The sequence below is a fragment of the Colobus angolensis genome, unplaced genomic scaffold (genome assembly GCF_000951035.1).
Source record: "Colobus angolensis palliatus isolate OR3802 unplaced genomic scaffold, Cang.pa_1.0 Scaffold161, whole genome shotgun sequence".
Classification (NCBI taxonomy): Eukaryota; Metazoa; Chordata; class Mammalia; order Primates; family Cercopithecidae; genus Colobus; species Colobus angolensis.
Window position 1 is genome coordinate 3,121,665 of NW_012114722.1, and position 25,818 is coordinate 3,147,482.

General features: G+C 37.5%; 1 protein-coding gene across 4 annotated transcripts in view; it reads right to left on the reverse strand.

Annotated features, from left to right (window-relative positions):
* The window catches only part of DIAPH2 (diaphanous-related formin 2), a 940,316-nt gene that overhangs the window by 154,010 nt on the left and 760,488 nt on the right, over positions 1 to 25,818 (reverse strand). For all 4 annotated transcript variants that reach the window (XM_011937272.1, XM_011937270.1, XM_011937273.1 and 1 more), the window contains one exon: positions 24,214 to 24,309. In XM_011937272.1, the coding sequence (XP_011792662.1) occupies positions 24,214 to 24,309 (96 nt within the window). The remainder of the gene's footprint in view (positions 1 to 24,213; positions 24,310 to 25,818) is intronic.

Genomic DNA, 25,818 nt, shown 5'->3' on the forward strand with positions numbered 1-25,818 from the left:
TTATTTCTTTTTTTTACATAGTTGAGAGCAATTATAAACAGTTCTGTATTCTGCTTTTTGTTTTTTAAGATGTTATCTGCTTTGATAATTAGTTCATCTCTTCCACTAGAGTCAAGATATTAACTATCACGTCTTAGTGCTTTCCAGTGGGTCTTAAAATGTCTGCCTACCTCTCAATCCTGGTATGTATGCTGTTTCCCATTTGCTGGAGGGTGAAAAAAATAGAAAATCCAATTTGACAGAAGTATGTCTAACATAATAAATAGGTTTGGAGTAAGGTACTTGGAAGACTCTCTTTTGATAAAAGTCCACATGCTGCTGTTTAAGGACTTGATCACATTCCTTTTGCCTATTGAGGGATATTTTTGTTTTTGCTTACTTTCAGGTTTACCGCCATATTTTGAAGAGATAGATAGCATTTCCAGGTAGGTACAGTTGCTGGAAGAGTGGAATTTCAGAGAGGTGAAGTGTTCCTGTGCTGCAATGTTACAGAATACCATAAATCTGATGCATGAGCCTGACCCAGCAGCTTTCTAATACACACCTACACAGATATAAAAGTTCCCTCGTTTAAATTTATTTCTGCTGAATAAGCAGCAATAATCTGTGTTATCTCTCTTCGGAAGATCTAATTACTTACTTATCTGTGTTCCCAAGCCACCATGTACTTGCTTCAGTATTAACCCTTATCATCCTATATTATTTTAAATTGAATCACATGAAATAAATATTTTCATAGGTCAAACAACAACGTCATATGGCTCAACCTAACAGTTAATTTATTGTGTTTCTCTTTTCATACTGGACAGTACATTCCTTTGGGGTAAAGTCCATCTTTGTACCATCAGGCTTTGGCTATAATGAATATTAAAATGTTTGTTCAAAGAATGTAAATATACTATATTCAAATCATTGATTACAGATTTTATGCACTGACTTGACCCAAGTTAATCATGCTTTGCATCTGGTAAGTAGTAAAGAATTCTCATTTCATTTACTTTCTGAATCTCTTCTAGGGAAAAGTTGTACTGATTTTCTACATAGAGTATATGTACTATATGTAGAAAAATGTTTACAACAGCATTATTTATGGTAGCAAAAAAAAAAGATAGAAACAAATTCAATTTCTAATTTAAAGGATGGATGAAGTGAATTATCATACATTCTTATGTTCAAATAATATACAATCATTTAAAAGGAGACTTACCAAGATATTCGTTAATGTAAAAATGCTTATAAATTTAAATGGAAAAGTAGTATATACAACTTTGTATATAGTATAATATGAACAATGTAAAATACGCATAGAAATACAAGATAGAAGAAAAAAGCAAAATGTAAAGGTGGTTGTTTCTGGATGTTGAGACTATATATTTTCCTTTGTCTTTAAATTTTACATATTCCCACATTTTCTGCAATGAACATACATTATCTTTAATAATGGAAAATATTTTAAAAGAGAAAAATACATGATGGCAGTACATTTCAAAGAAGTTGGCCAAGAAAAGAAGGAAGACAAGAGGGATATGTAATTGATAAAATAGAGCATTTATTTGGAAAAGTTACTTATTGATTCCAGAAATATTTATTGACGACATACTATGTCCCAGGGACATAAACAATCTTAGCCATGACTTTTCACGTGGGTGACTCAGAACACTTCAGAAGCCTACGTCCATTGTATTTTGTGTTTTAACTTTTAGAAAATGGAACTAAACAAAATCATTTTAGTCAGATGATTCTGGAATACTAGAAAAGGGGCACTGACCAATTTGTAATTCCATAAGTGTCCTTCTTCATGTGGTGCAATTCCTTTTCACAATCATGTTGGTCACCACCAAAATCAAATACAAAAAGAGAACAAGAACCTCTAGCACTTGAGAATAAGAATCTACCCATAGTCATTTCTCAGGATGGTCAAATTCCAGATGACCTCAGTAGGAAGTCCTAATATCACTTTTTACAGCATGCTAAATTTGTCATTTGAAGACAAACCCTAGACACTGATAGCTTCTGCTCATAAGTTTCATGAAAGCAAATGAAGCACTAAAATATTAATATTATATTTCTGCCTCTAATAGAGCTATGATGGTTGTAGCCCCTCTAATCATTAAGACTTAAAACTACATTTGTCTCTAGTAGTGAACACTTCAATCAGAAAAACAAGATGAAAATCTTTATAGAGATACTATAAGATGTATGAACAAGTTGTATTTCTTAGATGCGTATTTGACTATAATGGCTTTTTGAAGAGATATTACTTTTGCAGTCCATTTCTAACTAAAACATCTGAAGCGTCAATCTATCCGAGCAAAATATTGGTGTTACATATTTAAATATTTTTCCTAGATTGAAAAATAATGAGATAAAAAACCAATTGAACAGCTGGAGTTGCTTGTCCTTGATCCAAAATAATTTTCCTTTCAAAAATTTTACTACAATAGCATAGCTTAGCTAAGAAAATAAAACATTTTCCACATTATAGATGTACTCATAAAAAAAGAAGTCTAAAGTTCAACTATGAAGGCCAGGTTACAGGCAATATTTCTATTGCTTTGTAAACTTGTAATAACAGAAGCAGTTGGTTTTCTTATAATTATTTGGAACATGGAGTATGGGGAAAGGCATACTTTAAAATAAGATTTGTTCTAATTGCTCCATTTAGAAAATATCAGACTTATTCTATATTGAAAGTGTCTAATAGGCAATGCAACCGTAAGTTCAATATACTATATTTACTGCTATGAGTTAAGCACCCCATAAATCCTTGCTTACATTTTAATTGTTGATCATTTTAATCAATTGTATAATAGAAATAAATGAAACCAATAACAACTTACCTATTTTCATAATAACACGAAAACAATCATCATACAACTTAAATCTGGCATAATGTCTTCTAACATCCAAATCCTGCTTGAATTTTACCAAAAAGACTCAGTTTGAGAGACGAATACTGGAAGATACCTGCACCAAAACAATGCTTCCCTTTCTAATGTAACAACAGTCTTGTGGTTCAAATGTAATGGATATCACATTTCCTCACAGTGTTGGACTGTTGGAGATGAGGCAGGCAATGTACATACATGTCAGATCACACAGAGCCTTTTGAGCAACTGCAAAAAATTTAAATTTCTCCTAGAAGAAATGGAAAGCTACTGAAGGGTTTAAGTGGCATTGATTTAATATAGTACTGATAATAATCTTTAAACACTTTATAGCTCTATTCAAATTTTAAATAAATACATTTTAAAAGTTTCAAAGAAGTTTCACATTCACCACCTCACTTTATCTTCTTAGCCACCGTAGGAAATAAGCAGGGTGTCTTCATTGTGATTAACTTAAGGATTAACTTTTTAAAGTGTGGAAAATATCCTATCAGTATGATTTCCTGAAGTTTCAATGTCAAAACTTGCTCTTTTTTGGGTGGGTTGGGAGGATTAGCAACAAAAGATTTTCTAGAAGTTTTCACTTCTTAAAAATTACAAATCTTCCCTTCTTCCTTTAAAAAAAAAAAAAAAAAAGTAGCCCATTGTATAGGAGGCTTATCCTGTGACTTAAAGCTGTCATTCAAAATGGATAGTACATCTTACTGAACGGTGCTAATTGCATTAATATTCTGTGCTACCACAGAAAAGCATAGTATGTAGATATGTTAATAAAAGATAAAGGCTATAATTATAGCACTTCAGTAAATTGTGGGACATAAGAGCTCCCAGATTGTCCTCGGAAATGAAAAGACAAAGAAAAGAATCTATGCAATTGAAGGAATCAGGGTAAAAGTTATATGGAGGTGGGGGCCTGCAGAATGAGAAAGTCTCAGATCTAAAAACCAGCCTGAGCAGACAATGGGAAAAAATACTAGGGTGGCACCTAGTGCTCTTACCAAACACCAAAGGAGCTACATATGTGTACACATAATATAGCTCCTTTTACCACGTCAGATCTTCTAAGAGGCTTTTATAATTAAAATACATTCACTACCTCCCTATACTTTAAAAGAAACTAACCAAGCTTATGATTCTAAAGCTATTTATTCAAGGATGTTGTAGGTTAAAGATTGTATACATAGTAATTTATGGCACGTAGAATGCCCCTTACATTTGAACCACGGTAAAAACTGAGCTACATAACATGATTTTATAATATCTTCTAGGATTTTTACCTCTTGATACCCATGCCTAACTTCCATTAACATTAAAGTGCAGATTTATATGTGCTCACTGCAGGTGGATATATCTAAATTTTATTAAAATAAAAGGGTCCAATAGCCACTATTTATTTCCAGGCAATGTAGAATTTGAAGAATCGCATAAAAGTCTTTTTATCTTAACAGCCTAATGTTTATTTACTACCCTTCATCTAGATGCTATAGCACTCAAGAAACTTGAACTGATATTCACACAATACATAACAATCGCTTGATCCACTTAAAAAAAAGGCAGCTGCTTCTTAGGCTTAACCATGCTATATAATGCAGAGGACAGTAAATGATAAATACCATAGCCAATTGAAATTGCATAAGCAATTTTAGTGAGTAGAATGTAAGACATACAGCATCATTCAATGCTGAGTATTTTCATAAGCAATGGTGAGAAGTGCTAACCCAGGGCACAATGGGACCCACTAAAGGGCACCATGGTGGGACTCATTCAGACACCGGTTCCCCCCACTCTTTGTCCCTTTGGCTACAGCTCTCACTCCTTGCTTGTCATTTGAGTGGAGATTTAGTCAGATGAAATTCCCTGGGATTATAATAGGAATTGTTTTGTGAAAAGCCTGGCAGCCAATTGAAAATACTACCTTCCTCCGCCCCTTCCCAACAATCTTCCCTTTGAATGACCATCGGTGGTTTCACAAAATATAATACAGCTATATTGCATAAAGTTGTTTACCTGCTAGTTAACCAGAAAGTATTATTTAGCTTCATTACTTTAATACAAAAATCATAAAACAAAAAGCATTTGTAATAAAAACAGATTACGCAACAAATACCTGTTTTCAAATTGCCTTGGGACTGTTTATGGAGTGGTCTGGCATAAAGCAATTACTAACACCAGATCTGAATGCTATTATAAATAGGCATAGGCTTTCCTTACATAACCCATATTTATATTTATCAATAAAAGCTGAGACTTACAGCTTGCAGTAATAATTTTGTGGGGAAAGCAGGGCAAACTTATTATCTGTGATCCCTTCTTTATCACTCCCTATTACATCTGGGACAACTCTGTAGTACTTAGGTGATATGACTAAATCTTATTAGTAGAGGGCTTTTCTATTTTAAGCACAAATCTGGCATTAGAAAGTCCCAAAGTAAAAAATTAACATAGCAAATGTCAGGAAATTAAGCAAATTAAAAGATACTGTCAATAGCATGCAGCACTGTCAAAGGACTAATAACTCCAGTTAAATACTATCAGGAATGGGTAGTAGATTTTTAAAAGTAGATACGAAGGCAAGAGAGACATTTAATGTCAAAGCTTAAAAGATATTTAGAGCACAATAGCTATTATATTAAGCCATCAGTCCTTTGATTATTATTTTATCATTGGTACAGTTGACATAGATGGGTAAAAATCTGTGAGATTTTCAAATTATCAGCTTGCCCCAGTGCTAATCATGAATTATAACTAGTGCTGGCATTAGTAAGATTCACTTCCAACTTAATGTGTTCATATGTTTTAAAACTAGCTTATTTAGGAAAATATAAGCCACAAAAATTGTTCATGATATACAATCTTTTCAAAGTAGGCTTATTTTCTTTTATTTTAAAACTTTATTTCTCTTTCCATAAAGGTGAGGTTACCATGACAGTACTCACAGAGCCCCTGCTTTGGGGTGCTTTTCCAAAAGGAGGGTTTGATTTGTAATTATTCATTTATATTCTTGCTCGGTCTCCATTGAGGCTTAAGTGGCAGGTAGTCAGTAATAGAAATTACTCATGTGAGTTCTGTTTCAATTAGCTGTGAAGAGTCATAAGTGTGGGAAAAAACAATTTTTAACTTCATGTTAGGTTAGAAAGAAAAACATTTATACAATAACAAAATATTAATTCTCTTGTTTTCCTGTTACAAAATCTTGACATTATTAAAGGAGTTAGAAGACTAGAACAATTTGGAATACATACTGAATTTCTGACTTTAATAATGAAGATGTGGTTCTGCGTAATCTAAAATTAATTTAAAGCTAGTTAAGTAGAATATTCCGCTATGTCTGTTTTGTTCTCTCCACTTGTTCAAATTTGACAAGTGGTAGTAGCTTTTAGGACAACAACCACAAAAGATTCAAATTAGATGTCAAAATTGAATAAGTTAAATCTGCCTTCTTTTATTATTTGAAAAAGATTTAACTAATTTTCTCAACTAATGTTTTTAGAAAATTATTTTCGTCTCAATAAAACTTACAGCTCTGTAAAAGTAACTTCAAAAGCAGTGACTATTTCATAAATAGCATGATATTTAAATTGAAAACAAATAAAATGACAAATGAAATGGGATAAGAAAGAAGAACCATATAAAAGGCATGCTTTGGAGGGGAAGAAATAAACAAGGGAGGGAGCCTCAATAAAGCCCTGCCATTCTCTGCCCCAAAGGCAAGTCAAATTAAAAAATCTTTTCATTTGGCCACATTGTAGTCCTATTACCCAAACTACCGTAAAAAAATGTAACAGTGGTTTGTTTTTATTTTAGCTGTGCTTTCAACATTTTACAGTCTGTGGAGGATTTTCCCTGTTACATACAGAGCTAACGCACCACCCACCATCTCTAGAGGTGAGGTTACCATGACAGTACTCACACAGCCCCCTGCTTTGGGTTGCTTTTCCAATAGGAGGGTTTCATTTGTAATTATTCATTTATACTCTTGCCCGGTCTCCATTATTACTATGAGCTGCATAGTGAACCAACATGAAATAAGTTGACAAAGAAGCAATAGGCTTTTAAAACCTTGACTAAGGCATTCACGTCATTGAGAAAAAGAAAATCTCTGAGACCTAGCTCAGGAATAAAAGAACTCGGATCTACCTTAAAGCTGGAACTTCCCTGCTGAGAGAAACAGGAAGAAATGATAGCCTGTAATACCACTGCAGCTGCAATATTTCTGAAGTAGGACACTCAGAAAAGGGCACAAGCTATTAATGTTTCTAGAAACATTACATTTAATTCCTCAGCAAAAGATTTAGCAGCTTAGCGGAAAGAAGCAGCAGACGGAAGGAAAAAAAAAAAAAAAGAAAAGAAAACCAGAAACCATGAAAGAATAGTTAGTTCTGCAAGGAAATTAAACTAATATTAGAAAGAAAATATTTCAGAAATTGTTGCCTCTAGTAATCTTACACCCCAAGGCTAGAAGAAAAGGTCATAGCTAATTGGTGCAAGAGCAGCTTTGGACACAGAGGAAGTGATACTCTGTGATGAATTCCACCTAACCACTACCCTTTTTACCTTCAATTATGCCAGGACATGTACCACATATTATAGGGCCCAGAAAAGAAGGCATACTTCGAAACTGAGCTTCTTTCATTTTTTTTTCAACATTTAACTTTTATGACCCAGCCAATTAGGAGAACAAAAACCTATTTAATTGTCAAGAATAGGAGTTAAGCAGTAGTTTGAAGTTATGCACAATTAATATGATTTGCATGATTTGATTTAAAAAAAAAACACACAATCAATCAAATATACTATTTTCCTGGGGCCATACTTCAGTTTAGGTAAACAGATAAACACATGCACTACAGAGTCCTACTTTTACTGCAGCAAGCTTCCAAGTTAAAAAAAAAAAAAAAAAGTGGATGAACATAGGTGTACATTTTCAAAATATCAGAGAAAAACATTAACATATCAATGAGGTTATAAGGGAAGTGCTTTAAATTTTTTTTTTGTTGTTTTACACGCCTTAATAATAAAGAACTCTCCTTAGAGTAGAATTTAAGTATGACTTGTTTTAATAAGAACTATTTTGACTGAATTTGGAGAGACAAAAATAAAAAATGCCAAACCTACCAACCTGTTCTACCTATTGAAATACAGGATTTTTTCCTTTTCATTAAACACATTCACACTTGTCAAATGTAAATAAATATGCACTGTGGTTTGAGGAACTTTTATGAAAAGATATTTTTTCCCTTTAAAGTTTTTTTAAGAGTGTAGACTTTTTTGAGAGCAAAATAATTATGTAGTCATTTTGCAATTGTGTATACTAATTGATGAAATCATTAACATAGAAATACAAAAGGTTAATTATCTACTTGATGCCTTACTCACTATCACAAACACTTGTAAACTCCAGTGGTGATGAGATCATAATTCCAAAAAGGCTGGGAAGCAAGAATTTCATCCAGGAATTTTTCTCTATCCCTTTTAAACATTTCTCCCCCCCCAACCCCGTCAAGATGAGAACAATTTTACATAAATTAAGAGAGGGTTTATTTGGAGTAGTGTGTATCGTCGCTCTTGTTTTTTTTCCCCCCCCATAAACCATACAGAATGCTGAGACTTAAGGGAGATAAAAGACTTCAAACAATGCTTAAACAACTATATTTTCCTGATTCTTTCCCCCAGTTTTTCTTACCCACAACTAATGTGTAGAATATCAGGTTGGGGCAAGGGAGGTGAAAAACAGTGTTGTGAGGGGCCGGGCACGGTGGCTTACACCTGTAACCCCAGCACTTTGGGAGGCCGAGGCGGGCAGATCACCTGAGGTCAGGAGTTCGAAACTAGCCTGGCCAACATGGTGAAAACCCGTCTCCACTAAAAATACAAAAAAACAAACCAAACCAATCCAAAACAAAACAAAAAAACAAGAAAAATTAGCTGGGCATGGTGGCGGGCGCCTGTAATCCCAGCTACTCAGGAGGCTGTGACACGAGAATCTCTTTAACCCTGGGGACAGAGGTTGCAGTGAGCTGGGATTGTGCCACTGCACTCTGTTGCCTGGGTAACAGAGCGAGACTCCCGCTCAAAAAAAAAAAAAAAAAAAAAGGAAAAAAAAACAGTGTTGTGAGGGAGATAAACAGATAAAACAAAATGATTCTGAATCAGGAGAACAAAGTGAGGAAAGTGGTGTGCAAAAAGCCTCAGGGCCATAAAGCATGGGAAGTAGGAAACAAAGTGAAAAAGGGATAATCTATAATGCTCACAATCTGTGTGCATTCAACTTGCCCATAATACTTTCTCAGTGCTTTGCATCTTCCTCTGCCAGGAAGTTTCAGTTCTAAATAAGCCATGCAAACTGATCAATACTGTTTATGGCAATGAAAAAAATTATTTAAATTGCTAGATGTGACATATTTCTTCCCATTTGTCCTTCCCAACCTGTATCCCATGGAAATTCAACATGTAAAAGATTCTCTAATAATTTCCTAGAAGCACATGATGTTGGAACTTCATTTCTAAATTTATTTTCTATCTTGGCCCATTACTCACTAACTTATTACACCCAGTCACTAAGGATGGGCATCATCTGGGTGCTTCCATGTTCTGAGTTTTTAGGACTACTAACTGAGCTTACTTTAATGTTCTTCCAGGTGCAAAATAGTTTGTTTAAATTTGGACCATAAAATAAAATCTATGTACTAGAAAAGTACTTTCTGAAGTCCTTTTTCTTTTTAATTCATGATTGTTTATGGTTGATGAGATGACAATAGAATTAAATCCACAAATTTTATGTACAAAGCGCTGTCATTTCTCATTATCTCTGCCACATAAGGTAGTACTGATATAGACAACTGAGATGATGTCACAAACATAATTAAAATAAACACTGGATTACCCACAGCAAATCATATTGCTTACCCCTCCTGATACAAACATTCCTTCATAGTTCAGATCCAAGTATTTGAAGATAATCTATCGGTTTATTATGAAAAAAGATAAACATGTACACTTTTGATTAATAGTTATGAGGCTGCTAAAGCTCTAACAGGTATTATAACTGAAATAAAAATGAAATCCATGCACAATAGTATTAACTTTCCAAAGAACTATATGAAAATCATATCCTTGTTTTTGTGTTTTTCATTTCTTTGTGTCCAGGATATACACTGACTTTCTGAAACCACTGCAGAGTTGTGAATAATGTATGAAATAAAAAAAAAAAAAATTCCTGTTCATTGCCCAGAGAGTGTTGTATTGCTTGTGGTATACTACATCTATGCTAGACAAACAATAGAACAGACCAGTAAACCTAAAATCTGAAGCTAAAACCTTCCCAAGTGGAAAGGGAAAATACCATCCTGGATTCCAGAAGTCCCTCAAACAAACAGATCAAATCCTTGTAATAGTCTTACACACTATTACGTAGAACTGAATAAAACCCTTAAACGAGAAAGATCTTTTCTCCTGAGCAAATAAGTATTATAGTTGGAAAAGCAATTAATTACTTACTGATATTCTAAAGAAATTCACTAATTTCTATTTCATAACAGTATTGCATAATAGTATTTGCAAAGACTGATGAGAAGATATGTAAAGTTGAAACAAAAGGGTATTTTTGTCACTCTATTCTTATTTTCTCTGGCAGTATTTAGGAATTTGCCCTCTAAGTAGCCATGTGGGAGTGGAACAAAGCATGATTTGAGTTGAGAATGACATAGAGGTAACAGTCAAATGCAAACACAATGAATGTAAGAATAAGAGTAATGGCATACAGCTAGATTGTGTTTTTTATATAAAGGTGGCATTTTTCTCTACTTGTCAAGCATAAACATTACTGACCAGAAAGGTCACGTGAAGGTAACATACATAGGACATGCGAAGTTGCTCATAAAAACTCAGCTTTAATGGGATTTCATTTACAGTGATGTAGAATAAAATTTCTATTTCCTCCATCCCTCCAATTTCAAACTTCAGAGACAGCTTTAGGTATAATATATTAAAAAGGCTCTTGTGTAGATTCAATCTTTTTAAAATAATTGTAAAGTATTCAACAAGTAGTTATCAAAAGCATATGCTACATTGAGTTATGTGCTAGATGCTAAAAATAAATCACAATCTTTTAAAAGCAGAATATAGTTATAAGCTTAGTATTTTAATACTTTGTATCATCTATTAATATATCTTTAAGAGAGCTGACATTGAGCATAACTTTAAATGGCTTCCTGGAATAGGTGAGGCACTATCTTAGATTCAAGGTATTTTGCAAATGCAAAAGATACCAAGAAATAATACAAGAACTGGAATCTCAAAAGGGTACTGTGGGCTGAATGCAGTGGTTCATGCTTGTAATCTTAGCACTCTGAGAGGCCGAGGCAGAGGAACTGCTTGAGCCCAGGAGTTCCACACCAGCATGGGCAACATAGTGAGACTCTGTCTCTACAAAAACATTTAAAATTAGCCAGGCACAGTGCTGTGAGCCCGTAGTTCCAGCTACTCGGGAGGCTGGGGGTGGGGTTGAGGGGCAGTGGGGGAGAATCCCTTGAGCCTATGAAGTCAAGGCTGCAATGAGCCAAGATCATGCCATTGTGCTCCAGCCTGGGTGACAGAGGGAGACCCTATCTCAAAACAAACAATCACAACAACAAAACCCAAAACAAAACAACTGTGACGCTTAAGATACCCACTGCTTTCTTCCTTCCTTCTGTCAGTTTCCACTCCTTTCATTTTAATGGGCACAAGAAAAGGAACTAGCAGGAGTAAGGTTCAAATTTTAATACACAGAAGAGGAGTATTCAAAGGTTTAATGAAAATTGAAGGGTCAGAAGTACATTCACGTCCAGGTAAATCTGGTTGTCTTGGGATGTCCACTGGGAAAGCAGATGGATTCTGCTATAAAGCAAGCAGAGCTTAAAATTTCCTATTCCTATTTAGGACAATACTTAATAATATAGAAATGAGCCTATATGAGAGAAACTTCCATAATCAAGGCCACCAATTAGAATAAATGTTTATTTTCCTTTAGTTGTAAAAGCACTTAATTTTCTATAAATTTTAAGGTACTTACGACAATCTGTTGAATATCTTTTTGGTTTTTGTAGTTGCAAATGCACAGAGTGTCTGCTCCTGTTAGACTGGCATCATGCACTTGCCATGTAAGATCCCAACCATGTATTCCTGAATTGCAGGTTTGTAAATAAGCAGGTGGTTGTGTGAGCTTAGCTACGAACATTAGCATGTCTGTGAATTTTTGACATGAACTTAAAACTACCAAGATAAATTTATCGCTGCATAATTGTTTGTCCTAACTTATCCCATACTCCAATAACTAAAGAAAGCCTGCTATAATCATATTATCATAAAAATCAACTAGAATTGTCCTTATCTCCTACTTTACTGCAGGGATCACCAATGAGGAAATGTGCAGCAGAGCTGATTATATTGTATAGGAGAACAGACAAGCAAATGAGTGATTGAAATTTCTATAGAGAACATCATCAACACTTACCTAGAACAATTTTGCATATAAATAGGGCATAAATGGTCCATGTTCAATTTGCTCTCTAATTGTCAAGGAGTGATCAAGGATAGACTACATAGCAATCTTCAGTTTCTAGCTTCCTTAATGCAAACCTAGATCTTATTAGCCAATACATGTGTATGTCTGTCCCAAAAGTAAAAAAATTTTTTTTTTTTGAGACGAAGTCTCGCTCTGTCACCAGGCTAGAGAGCAGTGGCACGATCTCGGCTCACTGCAACCTCTGACTTCCTGGTTCAAGTGATTCTCCTGCCTCAGTCTCCTGAGTAGCTGGGATTACAGGGACGCGCCACCATGCCTGACTAATTTTTGTATTTTTAGTAGAGACAGGGTTTCACCATATTGGCCAGGATGGTCTCGACCTCCAGACCTTGTGATCCGCCCGCCTCGGTCTCCCAAAGTGCTGGGATTATAGGCGTGAGCCACCGTGCCTGGCCCCAAAAGTAAAATTTAATTTTCATTTAAAAATAAAAAGAAAATGGAAACAAACAAAAATCACATAACCAATACAGGTACACACTTCATCACAAGATTCATATGAAGTGATGAAAAAAAGATACTAAATTAAGTGGTCTTAAAGATTAATAGCATTTGAGAACTCAATGCAATCTGACATTTACCCCTTTGTTTTTTCTCTTTATTTTGAGAAGGAGTTTCACTCTTATTGCCTAGGCTGGAGTGCAGTGGCACGATCTCAGATCACTGCAACCTCCGCACCCCCAGGTTCAAGTGATTCTCCTGCCTTAGCCTCTTGAGTAGCTGGGATTACAGGCACGCGCCACCACACCCGGCTAATTTTGTATTTTTAGTAGAAACGGGGTTTCTCCATGTTGGTCAGGTTGGTGTCAAACTCCCGACCTCAGGTGATCCTCCGGCCTCAGCCTCCCAAAGTGCTGGGATTACAGGTGCGAGCCACCATGCCCAGCCTACTTCTACCCCTTTCTTATCGCCTCCCTCCAAACAGATTCTCCTGAAACTGCTTTGGCTAAGGTCACCAATAAATTTCTATTAGTGAAATCCAGGGGATCCTTTTCAATCCTTATTTTATTCATCCTCTCAGGTACATGTTTATAAATTTATATAAATTTAAGGGGTACAAGGGCAGTTTTGTTACATGGATACATCCTGTAGTGGTGAAGTCTGAGCTTTTATTGCAACCATCATCCAAATAATGTCCATTACATCCACTAAATAATTTCTCATCTCTCACCCCTGTCCTACCCTTACATCCTATCTCAGTATCCCATGTCTATTATTCCACACTCTATGTCCATGTAATCTCTGCTACATTTGATGTCATTAAGCCCTTTCTCTTTGAAAAGTTCTACTCCTTTGGCCCCTGTCATACCACAATAGCTTTCTTCTCCCCATATCTCCATAAGCAATACCTTCACGCTCTCTTTTTTTTTTTTTGAGACGAAGTCTCACTCTTGTCCCCCAGGCTGGAGTGCAATGGCGCAATCTCGGCTCACTGCAACCTCCACACTCTATGTCCATGTAATCTCTGCTACATCAAGTGATTCTCCTGCCTCAGCCTCCCAAGTGGCTGGGATTATAGGTGTCTGCCACCACACCCGGCTAATTTTTGTATTTTTAGTAGAGACGGGGTTTCACCATGTTGGCCAGGCTGGTCTCGAACTCCTGACCTCAGGTGATCTGCCCGCCTCAGCCTCCCAAAGTGCTGGGATTACAGGCGTGAGCAACCACGCCTGGCCCATGCTCTCTTTCATAGGCTCCAACTTCTGAGCTAGTCCCATAAATTGGTGGTTCTCAACTTTGTAGGCACATTAAAATTGGCTAAATAATTTTTAAACATGCTATTATCCAGGCTCCAATCCTATAGATTTCAATTTGATTGGTTCAGAGAGGAACTGGACGTGGATATTTCTCAGAAGTACCTCAAAGTAATACCAGTGTGTGGCCAGGGTTGAGAATCACTGCCATAAATGTTTGTTTTTTCTAGGGTTCTGTCTTAGGATCACTGTTCTACTGATTCTCCCGAGATTGACCCACCCTCATGTTATTAACTATCACCTGAATGTTTATCGCTTCTCCAAGACTCCTGGACTCACGCTGCTGAGAAAACTAAGTGGCTAGCATAAGGATATCTGATTTGCCCCTATTCAACCACCTTCTTCCCTCATCTCAAGAGAATTACATAGGTACTATGACTCACCTTCTCCTGACTTTCACCCTGTGCAAACCAGTTAATTCTAAAGTTGACAAAGATTTTCTTAAGGTGGCCCCACCCAACCCCCACCCCTCTTTTATTTTGAGACAGAGTCTGGCTCTGTCACCTGGGCTGGAATGCAGTGGCACGATCACAGCTCACTGCAGCCTCAACCTCCTGGACTCAAGTGATCCTCCCACCACATCCTCCTAGTAGCTTGGACTACAGGTGTGTACTACCACACTTGGCTAATTTTCTTTTCTTTTCTTTTTTTTTTTCAGACGGAGTCTCGCCCTGTTGCCCAGGCTGGAGTGCAATGGCATGATCTTGGCTCACTGCAATCTCTGTCTCCTAGGTTCAAATGATTCTCCTGCCTCAGCCCAAGTAGCTGGGATTACAGGCGCCCACCACCAAGCCCAGCTAATTTTTGTATTTTTAGTAGAGATGTGGTTTCACCATGGTGGCTAGGCTAGTCTAGAACTCCTGACCTCGTGATCCCCCCACCTCAGCCTCCCAAAGTGCTGGGATGCTGGGATAACAGGCGTGAACCACGGCGCCCCGCCCCTGGCTAATTTTCAAATAAAAATTTTTGTAGAGACAAGGTCTCCCTATGTTGCCTAGGATGGTCTTGAACTCTTGGGCTCAAGAGATCCTCCTGCCTTGGCTCTACGAAGTGCTGGGATTAATGGTGTGAGCCACTGTGCCCAGCTCCTATTCATTTTTGGCACCTTTTCCATCCTACTCTCTTCTCTCCAGTTAACTCAAGAATATCTCTCCTCTACCCTCAATCCAGTCCCTCTCTGTATGAGCCATAAATGTTCTTCATTTTAACTTATGAGAGTAAAACTCTACATTGGAGGCTATGAATTACATATCACACAACTACCAATCACTAGGCATGCTAAGGTAGTTTAGCTGAATCACACAGTATATGCTAAACAAATGCAACTGAATTAAGCGGGGGGCATCACATATTCGAAAGTAAAATTTGGCATAATTATTAGTGATTGGATATTTCCATTCAAGATCTTGGGAGTGTCTAGCGTTTCCTGTCAGAATCTCTAAAAGAGACACGATTTATCTTTTCATTGTCTTCTAACTACTTGTCTTTCCCTCAAATCTCAGCATTCAAGGTATAAAATATATTCTTCATTATTTAATGCATTATATTCTGGCTCTTGGTGTGGTGTGGTGGCTTACGCCTGTAATCCCAGCAATTTGGTAGGCTGAGGCAGGCAGATGGCTTGGGCCCAAAAGTTTGAGACCAGCTCGGGCAACATGATGAAACCCAATCTCTATAGAAAAAAAAAAAAAAAGAAAAAAAAAAATAGCTGGGCGTGGTGGCATGCACCTGTCATCCCAGTTACTCAGAAGGCTGAGGTGGGAGGATCACCTGAGCTTGGGAGTCTGAGGCTGCAGCGAGTGATGATCACACCACTGCACTACAGCCTGGGTGACAGAGTCAGACTCTGTCTGAAAAAAAAAAAATATATAAAAAAGAACCTGGCTCTTGGCCCTCACAGTTGTACTGAAAGTACTTGGGAAAAGGTCAGGTATAATCTGCTAGTTGAAAAACCCATTGGTCAATTATCAGTTGTCATTCCGCCTAGCTTTTCCATAGAATGCGACAATGTTGACTAATTCTCTGTTCTGAAATTCTATCTACTCTTGGTCTTCCAGGTACTACTATTTTTTTTAAGAGAGGGTCTCACTATGTTGCCCAGGCTGGTCTCAAATTCCTGGGCTCAAGCATTCCTCTTACCAGTTGGGATTATAGGCACATGCCACCATGCCCAGCTCTTAGGTACCACTTTTTACTGCTTCTCTTCTTCCCTTTCCATTTTTTTTTTCTTTTTCTGAGTATCCTTTGTTGATTTCTCTATTTGCCTCTTAAATATTATAATTCCCAAATGTACCATCCTCAACCCTCTCATTTGACATGTTCTTCCTGGGTGATCCTAAGGTTTCAATAAACAGATATATGTGCAGATGTCTCCAAAATCAATCCCCAGCCTCAACCTCATTTACGTGTGTGTGTGTGTGTGTGTGTGTGTGTGTAAAATCACGTAATCCTTTACTTTAAACCCCCTGCTGGCTCTTTGTTACAACAAACTAACTTTTTGTCATTGCCATTTTACTCTTTCATATCTCCATCACGTTTTTGTCATTTCCTTTATCTGAAAAGCCTATTCCTCTTGTTTTCCCCCAAACTACTATTCACCCTTCCAAACTCAGATCAAAGGCCACTTTCATCATGAAGCCTCTCTTGAATTCTCCAGGCAGTTAGTTGCTCTTTTTAGCACTTTTTGTACATTTATATTATGAAATTTACATCACATGTCTTTCCCATGAGAATCTGAGTTTTTAAGGGCAAGACCCATATTTGTACTCCAAGGCCCTAGCACTGTTACCTGGCCCCTAGTATTTGATTAATAAGTATTACTTGGATGAATGTCATGCTTTTATTTATTTCTTTGCATTACTTTTTAAAACCAGATTTTAATTGTATATTACACTATAATGAATGTACTATAGACTAAATGGGGATTAGTGTGCTAGTATAAGATTCTGACATTTATAAAACAGAGACTGAGAAAGTTCATGAAGAAGAATTCATCTTCAGGGAGAAAGAAGTAAACAGCTTGGAATGAATGACCAGCATGACCTAGTAATAATAAAACAAAACAAGCACAAAACCACAACAGACCTTGGTTATCAAGATGATGCTGAGTATTACATGGGATCTGTTATGAGCTTATCTTTGGCTCTTGCCATCTTGGGTCAAATCTCATGTGATGGTGGACGGGGGAGGGTGTCATTTAAAATTGAAAGCTCTTTCTCTAAAATTATCTGTAATACTCTGAGGCATAAGCAGTACTACTTGGTACACAGGTGGAGTGCCACACTAAAAGACAAGAGAGAGACATTTCTCCCCTACTTTGTCAATGACCACTGTCAAACTCTGGTGTGAAGACAGCAAGTGTAGAAATGCATGCTATTGTAGCAGAGGTGGAGGAACAGTGGTGTGTGCTTGTTTCTGTGAAATGCCCCCTGGTAACTCCCAGAAATATTTCAGAGAGCCCTTATAGCAGATGAGATCCTGAATGTGTATGTGGAGACAAGAGCCAGCAAAATTTGAGTTTTGTTATTTACGTGAGGCAGTGAGGCCTGGGGAAATGTGGGTTTTGTTTTGCTGTGAAATTATTCTTCCCTAATACATAGAGAGGTTTCTTTTCCTCTGTTGTATAACATTGTTTCTTGTCCCCTATCTGTTCTCAAATGGTAAATCATACCTTCTCATTTATACTGTTATCTTGCGGATATATAAAACTAGGATCATGTGTCTCCTGAGTTGCTCCTGATTTGTGAAATTTAGTTTTCTTGGTTGCCCTGTGCGGTTCTAAAACCAAAATACATTTATTGTTTCCTGGTTTCATTTCTTCATAATGCTTCTCTTGTGTGTTTTTTTAATGTCTAGAACTATATATCAAAATCCAGTCATAGCCAAAATGCTAAGTTAGATATCCACCTATTGCTGAGAAGCCCATTTATATTTACTTACAGTGGGCAAAGAATAAAAAAGTCTGGTTGGTTGAAGAAAGAGAAGCAAGCTCTAAGCATCTATAGCTATTTGGCAATAAAACAGAAGTGGAGTTGTGTATTTGTATTTTAAGAGTGGTTTTCACTCCGGCAAGGTGTCTCTCTCTGTGCTTCTTTTTCCTCCAAAGCTTATCTTTGATCTTACAATGACACAGTCAGGAATCCTGATGGGCAATTCTTTACAAAGTAGATGGTAAACATATGCAACTTACTATCTTATGTGGTAACAAAGGCTGTAACAACACAGGATCAAGAAAGATTTAGCAAAATTCACAGAAGATAAATCCATACTAGGTTGTTAAGGAAAAATGAGATGTACCTCTCACCCACCAAACTGCTAGAAAGAATAGCCCATATTATATAGACACAAAGGAGAGAGGTGGGTGGTTGGGAGTGGTTACTCTAACTCCTATGCTGCACAGGCTTACTCTTCCTATCTCTATTACAGCATATAGAAGATCGCATTGTAACTTGATCACATGGTTTATATTCATGTTTTCCCAAACAGTATGTGAGCTCCGCTAGGCTCCTGTTCGATTTTGTATCCTCAGTACCTAACTCAGTATAATGCACCGAGGAGGCATTCAATAAGATTGCTCAACTGTTGAATGAATATGATCTTTCCCTATAGCCTCACCATCTACTCTGCATAGCTCTGTATTCTCTTCTCAGTTCCAACACAATATTGAAAGGATGCTCTTCAAAAAGTCATTAGAAAGCTCCCAAATAGCAAATCATTGGTTTTTACCCTTTTTTATTCCACCAGAGCATATGTCATTGTTAAAAATGTTCACCTCTCCTGCCTTCTCAGTACTTCCCTCTTCCTTTGTTTCTAGGACAATAATGTCTGGATTCTCCTCCTACCTGCCCAATTGCTCCTTGTCTATCTTCTTTTAGCCCCTTAGTGAAGGCATTTTCAAGGCTCTGTCTTTGGTTTTCTTTTCTCTTAAAAATCCCTATAACAATCCCTTCCCCTATCCACACTATATCCAGAACACTCAAAAATCCATTTTGTCATGAAATCTATACTTCCAAGAATCTTCTGGACATCCTGATCTCAATTTTCTGCTATCACTTTCAGTTTAACTTACCGAAAACTGAATTTACCTTCTTCTACTATCACCTCCTTTTCTTGATCTTAATAGTTTAGTAACCTTACGGCCGGGCGCAGTGGCTCACACCTGTAGTCCCAGCACTTTGGGAGGCCAAAGCTGGCAGATCACGAGGTCAGGAGATCGAGACCATCCTTGCCAATATGATGAAACCTCGTCTCTACTAAAAATAAAAAAAATTAGCTGGGTGTGGTTCATGCCTGTAATCCCAGCCACTTGGGAGGCTGAGGCCAGAGAATTGCTTGAACTTGGGAGGTGGAGGTTGCAGTGAGCTGAGATCACGCCAATGCACTCCAGCCTGGCGACAGAGCGAGACTCCTTCTCCAAAAAATAAAAATAAAAATAAAATAATAAAATAATAATAGTTTAGTAACCCAACCGTCTTCTTAGCCAGTCATACTCAAAGCTGTAGGGTTATGGTTGCCTCTTGACTACTCCTTTCCCTCTAAATTATCTCCAACTAAGAATATGACAATAGACTCCTAATTGAATACTTACACTCCTTTAGATTAAATGTTCTAATGCATAACTTGATTGTGTCCCTCCACTGCTTAAAAACCTTCAATAAATCCCCATTGCTTAAAGAATTATAAGTTAACACCTTAGTCTCTCATTCAAGCACTCCATGATATGAAGCCAACCTAATTTTCCAGAATTACTATATATATCCTATTTTCTTACTGTACTGTTTGCCATTGTTGAAAAATGCTTTGAACTTTCTTGCCTCTGTTTTTCGTAATGACATTTCTTTTGACTAAAATGCCCACTATCCCCAACTCCAGCTCTCACTGTTGGAATCCCAACTCATCCTTCAGTCTTTTCCTCCATGACTATTTTTCTGATATATCTGTTAATGCATCCTAGTCCCATCCTCTGAAGTCACGAAGTATGTTAACACCTCTTGTATGATACTTACTATCTTCTGCCTTATTCTGTATTCTTTCTGTGCTTCTTATGGTTCCTATAATACACAGGGTCTTATAATTAAAGGAAATCTTATCTTAATTATTTCTACATCTTCCCTCATCATGTATAGCATAGTATCTTTTACACAGCAGATGTACAATAAATGAATATTTAGGAGCTCATTTCCTAATCTCTGATTTTGACATCAGCAAAGCTTGTGATCTGGGTTAATATTCAGCTAGTATGCAATACAACCAGCGTCACTACTTATCACCTGTGTACATTTCGACTATTTGGGGGCTGTGATACACCAGTTAATATTTTCTTCTTTCTTTTTTTTTGAGTCAGGGTCTGGCTCTGTCATCCAGGCTGGAGTGCAGTGGCATGATCTCTACTCACTGCAATGTCTGCCTACCAGGCTCAAGCACTCCTCTCACTCAGCCTCTGAGTAGCTGGGACTACAGATGATCCTCTCACCTCGACCTCCCAAAGTGCTGGGATTATAGGTGTGAGCCACCATGCCCAGCCTTTTTGTTTGTTTCTTATTTAAAAAAAAATTGTCAATTATCATTACTGATATGATAGTCTGCCTTGAAATGTCTTTTGGTACTTAACTGAAACAGCACACTCTGCTGAGTGGGCTGGAGGCAACAATTGGAAGCTCCTTCTGAGTTACTAAACATGGTAGGTCTTGGGTAGGGGGCACAGGCTCAGAGTGGGCGATTTATAATTTAGGCAACTAATCATACCATTTATGAACATTTTGATTTTCTAATGAAGAATACAGACTATCACCTTATTTTGTTTACATATAAAATTAAAAACATTACAATTAGATGGCTGGGCATGGTGGCTCACACCTGTACTCCCAGCACTTTGGGAGGCCTGGGTGGGCAAATCACCTGAGGTCAGGAGTTTGAGACCAGCCTAGGCAATAGGGCGAAACCCCATCTCTACTAAAAATACAACAATTTGGCTGGGCATGGGTGGCTCACGCCTGTAATCCTAGCACTTTGGGAGGCCGAGGTGGGTGGATCACGAGTCAGGAGTTTGAGGCCAGCTGGGCCAACCTGGCAAAACACCATCTCTACTAAAAATACAAAAACTAGTTAGGCGTGGTGGCAGGCACCTGTAGTCCCAGCTACTCGGGAGGCTGAGGCAGCAGAATCACTTGAACCCGGGAGGTGGAGGCTGCAGTGAGCTGAGATCAGGCCACTGCACTGCAGCCTGGGTGACAGAGAGAGACTCTGTCTCAAAATATAAATATTAAAAAAAAAGAAGAAGAAAATAAAAATACAACAATTAGCTGGGCATGGTGGTATGTTCCTGTAATCCCAGATACTGGGGAGGCTGAGGCATGAGAATCTCTTGAACCCGGGAGGTGGAGGTTACAGTGGGCTGAGATCACGCCACTATACTCCAGCCTGGGCAACAGGGCAAGACTCCATCTCAAAAAATAATAATAAATAAATAATAAATAAAAATATTACAATTAGAAACACAATGGTAGAGCTCTGTATTTTACATAACAGTAATTCCCATCTATAAGTGATGGTAATGAAAATGGCAAGCAGAGCAGTAATAACCTCTTTGCTGATTGTGGTTGACTCTGATTTTAGAGTTTTTTTGGATTTTCCTTTTATTTTACTTTACTTGGGGGAAAATAGCCTTCTTTATAATTTGGCTTTTCTGCTTTTATCTCATCATGCTGAAGTGGAGGTTGTTGGAAAAGATCAAGGATGTCAGTGTTGAACAGGGAAAGTGTAACAATACCAAGTCAGTGGGATCTTGGAAAGGAAACAAATCAGGTGCCCAAGAAAGTAAAAATAACAGGGGACTAGCAGGAAAAGATGATCTAGCTAGGAAGGGCTGAGGCAAGGAGGAAATCTGTAAAGTCCCTGGTTCTGCTTCTTCTAGAAGGAGGCAGACAGAGTTTTTTGGCAGACTTGTAAACTCTGTGCCTTCTGTCCCCCCTCCCTCACTTCCAGCTTTTCTACTGATAACCAAGGTGCTTTCCCAACCACTGCCACTGCCTGCCTTTGAGTTTCGTTTTACCTCTGGACATTTGCTTTGGCTGCTGCCACTTGGAACAACTGCCACAGCTAAATCAAGTGATATTTTTAACCCTATGTGTTCATGGAGGCACTCCAGCTACAATCCACAGGAAATCCCAATTTAGATTACTTGGAATCAGTACTATAAAATTATGCAGTTTGTGAATATATTCTTGGTGTTTCACAGTTGACAACACTATATTCCCTTGAGTACCAAACTCACAGAAACCCCATGGAATGATCTCTCTCTCCAAGTACAGTTTTTCTAGAATCAGTATGAGGTGTTAGACTAATCAGACAAGGGCTTTAGCAAATGTGCATTTTTAAAATAAGCAGCCTAGAAAAATTATGGCAGTTCTTTTATGGCCCAGAATAACATGTTTTTACTTATCAGCTGCTTAACAGAGAAATGAATTGATACAAAAATTATTTCAGTTCACCTTTCACTGACTACTATTGCTCTGATAGTTCCAGAAAGAGCAGTGAAGGTTTTTATTTTCCTTAAGAGGTAGTAGGGGCTTCTGATGGCATGGTAGAACATTCTCATTTACAGACAAAGGCTGCGGATAAGTGGAATGGCTGCCTCATAGTTATAGATGAGTAGTGCTCCTGGTATTCTGCCATGCAGCATTACCTTAAAAATGAATATGAACTTATAAAAACAGATTTCCATTCTTTTTTTCCTCCAGTCTTCCACTCTTTTTGTAGGCCATCTACGATGCATTCATACACATAAAAGTAGTCTTATACTCCAACCAAAACACTTCCTTCCTCTCAATCAAATCTTATCTTTAGGCTAGTCTCTCAGGGATCATCCATAAATAGCAGAGGCAGAATGTTACCCGATATCCATCAGGATTCACCCAAATGTGAAAAAGATGAATATAACTTATATTGTCTTCTGCCATCAAGGTCACCACTGCCAAAAGCTTTCCTGGACAACTATGTTCTGGGCCCCATTTCTCTCACTCGTTTGTTGCAGTACAATGGTTTTAAGAGCTACCAATTTCCATTAAATGACACATGGTAACTTCCAGTCCAAATACAGAATATTTTTGGAATTGCAGGCTATTTAAGGCAAATCTTATTAATCTAAATGAAGTAGAGTTTACATATTTACTATTAATTTTCCATTTACTTCTCCATATAACTTTACAGCCCATGAAGAGGAGTCTTAAAACCAACTTTACTTTCTTTCTTTACTTCAAGAAAGATGTGAACTAAAAATAGAAAACCTTACTGAGAGGAGGCAGACAGTTCAGCCTACTTGGATTATCCTTAGAGGAGCTATTACATTATTTACTTCTGCCATAGGATATGAACAGAGAAAGTGGACAACTTTCTAGTTCACTTAGGTGAGGGAGGTTGTTTTACTTCTTTTATGTTTTTTCTTCTCCTGAGATCTATTTTCATAGTGTAGTTTTAACTTTTACTAATCAAATACAAAAACAAAAACTTGGGGATTTGAGGGGATCCTGGATTATCTGTGCCTCTCCTCCCTTTATTAACATGGATCACAGAGAACACACTGAGCTGCAAAACCAAAACTGTCTCTAGAAGCAAACATTGTCTCAGTTTCCTTACCTGTGAATAGCTAATGTGATATCCTTAGGGCCAATTACTTTTAATGATTTAATTACATTTATGGTTTTAAACTACTTTCCACCTAAACCACATGCTCATAAAATAACAATTAAAATATTTAATATTAAACACAGTGGGAGTCCTGGTTTCCGATTTTTGCTGTAAAGTCTATAGTTATTTGAAGATACATTTACCAAGTTGAAACTTGCAATCATGTAGATGCCTGCTGAGATTTCACACATGAGCTGAGATCAACTGTTAAAAAAAGTCTTCATGAAGAAGTATTTTTATTTTCCTTATTATTTTTTTTTGGTGTTGCTACTTTGCTCTGAACATTCATATTTTACAATACTATGTGAGGTGGAACGTGTTTTACCTGGATTCCTTGGAATCCGCTTTCGTCGGTCTCTGAATGCTGCACCTGATTGTAAGGCTTCCAGAAGATTATCCATCACACCAGTCTCATCACCCTCTGGTGAAAGGGAGAAATCAGAATTAATCTTGGAGCAATTAAAGTTAAACTACAGGAAAATAAAGGGAAAAACTCCTGTCAGATTTACATAATATCCCTAAATTAAAGACATATATCTGTTTTAACATAATGGATCCTGTCAGTTTCTGGCACCACAGACTACTTTGCTTATTATGCACCATTAAGCAAAATTCATGCCAATCCCACTGTTCTTTCAACTTAAAGACCTTGTCTTTTGTATTATTGATGACACGCTCAGTATGCAAATAAACAGTAGCTGATCAGCTACTGCTGCCTTCCTGTTAAGATTCTTATAAGATATTCCTAAGCAAGAAACCACTGACCCAGCTTAATGCAATCAATGTGCAGGGCGTGATTTGATGAAGCGGAGTTACACAAGGTTAAATACTGATTGTATTAATACTTTCGGCATTCAATCGTCATCTGCGATTATCTTAGAAAACACTATTTGCAAAACACATTTGCATTCAATTCTTACCTAATCCATATCCTTTACCATTTTGAGATGCTGACACCGTATAAAGAAAAGGTGACTACATTATCTGAAAGGCCACATTTTAACTTTTAGAGACATCAGCCAGAGTCCCACTTCCTTTTTAGAATGCTATTGGGTGTCTACACTTTTCCTGTGGGAAAGAACTGTTAAGGAGCCATGAGTGGGATGCTCAGAAGATGTTCGTGGAAATTCCTAACAGAAACAGCATTTAAAACATTTTACCCTCCTCCTATCTTTGACAACTCTAGCCATGAAAAACACTTCTAAGACTTGTTAGAGTTTGTCTCAAGGTGTCAATGGCCAGAAAGCCTCTACTACACTGTGCATAACTCCCAGTGAGCTCAGCCTGCTCTTCCTAACTGGCCTAGCTGATGAAAAGGACCCCAAATAGGTGGCTACCTTGAGGGTAGCTAAATGTGTGAGTCTGAGGTAGATAACAATTTGCAGGCAAGAGGGTTAAGAGAAGAAGGAGGGAAGAGGGAAAGGACATTATTTCTGATGCTACTCCAAAGTTAAATCTAAATCCTACTTTGTTTAAAAAATTAACTATGGGGTATGAGATCACAAATGAAAATACATTTTATTTTATTTTAGTTTGAGACAGAGTTTTGCTCTTGTTGCCCAAGCTGGAGCGCAATGGTGCGATCTCGGCTCACCACAACCTCTGTGTCTGGGGTTCAAGCAATTCTCCCGCCTCAGCCTCCCGAGTAGCTGGGATTATAGGCATGCGCCACCACACCCGGCTAGATTTTGTATTTTTAGTAGAGACGGGGTTTCTCCATGTTGGTCAGGCCTTGGTCTTGAACTCCTGACTTCAGGTGATCCACCCGCCTCGGTCTTCCAAAATACCAGGATTACAGGCGTAAGCCACCGCACCCAGCCGAAAATACATTTTCTTATGGGATAACAGCAAGCTAAAATCTTTTTTGATTATGTTCTGCACTTGATTTGAGACTTCTTCAATGTTATAATAATTTATTCTTTTAAAATAA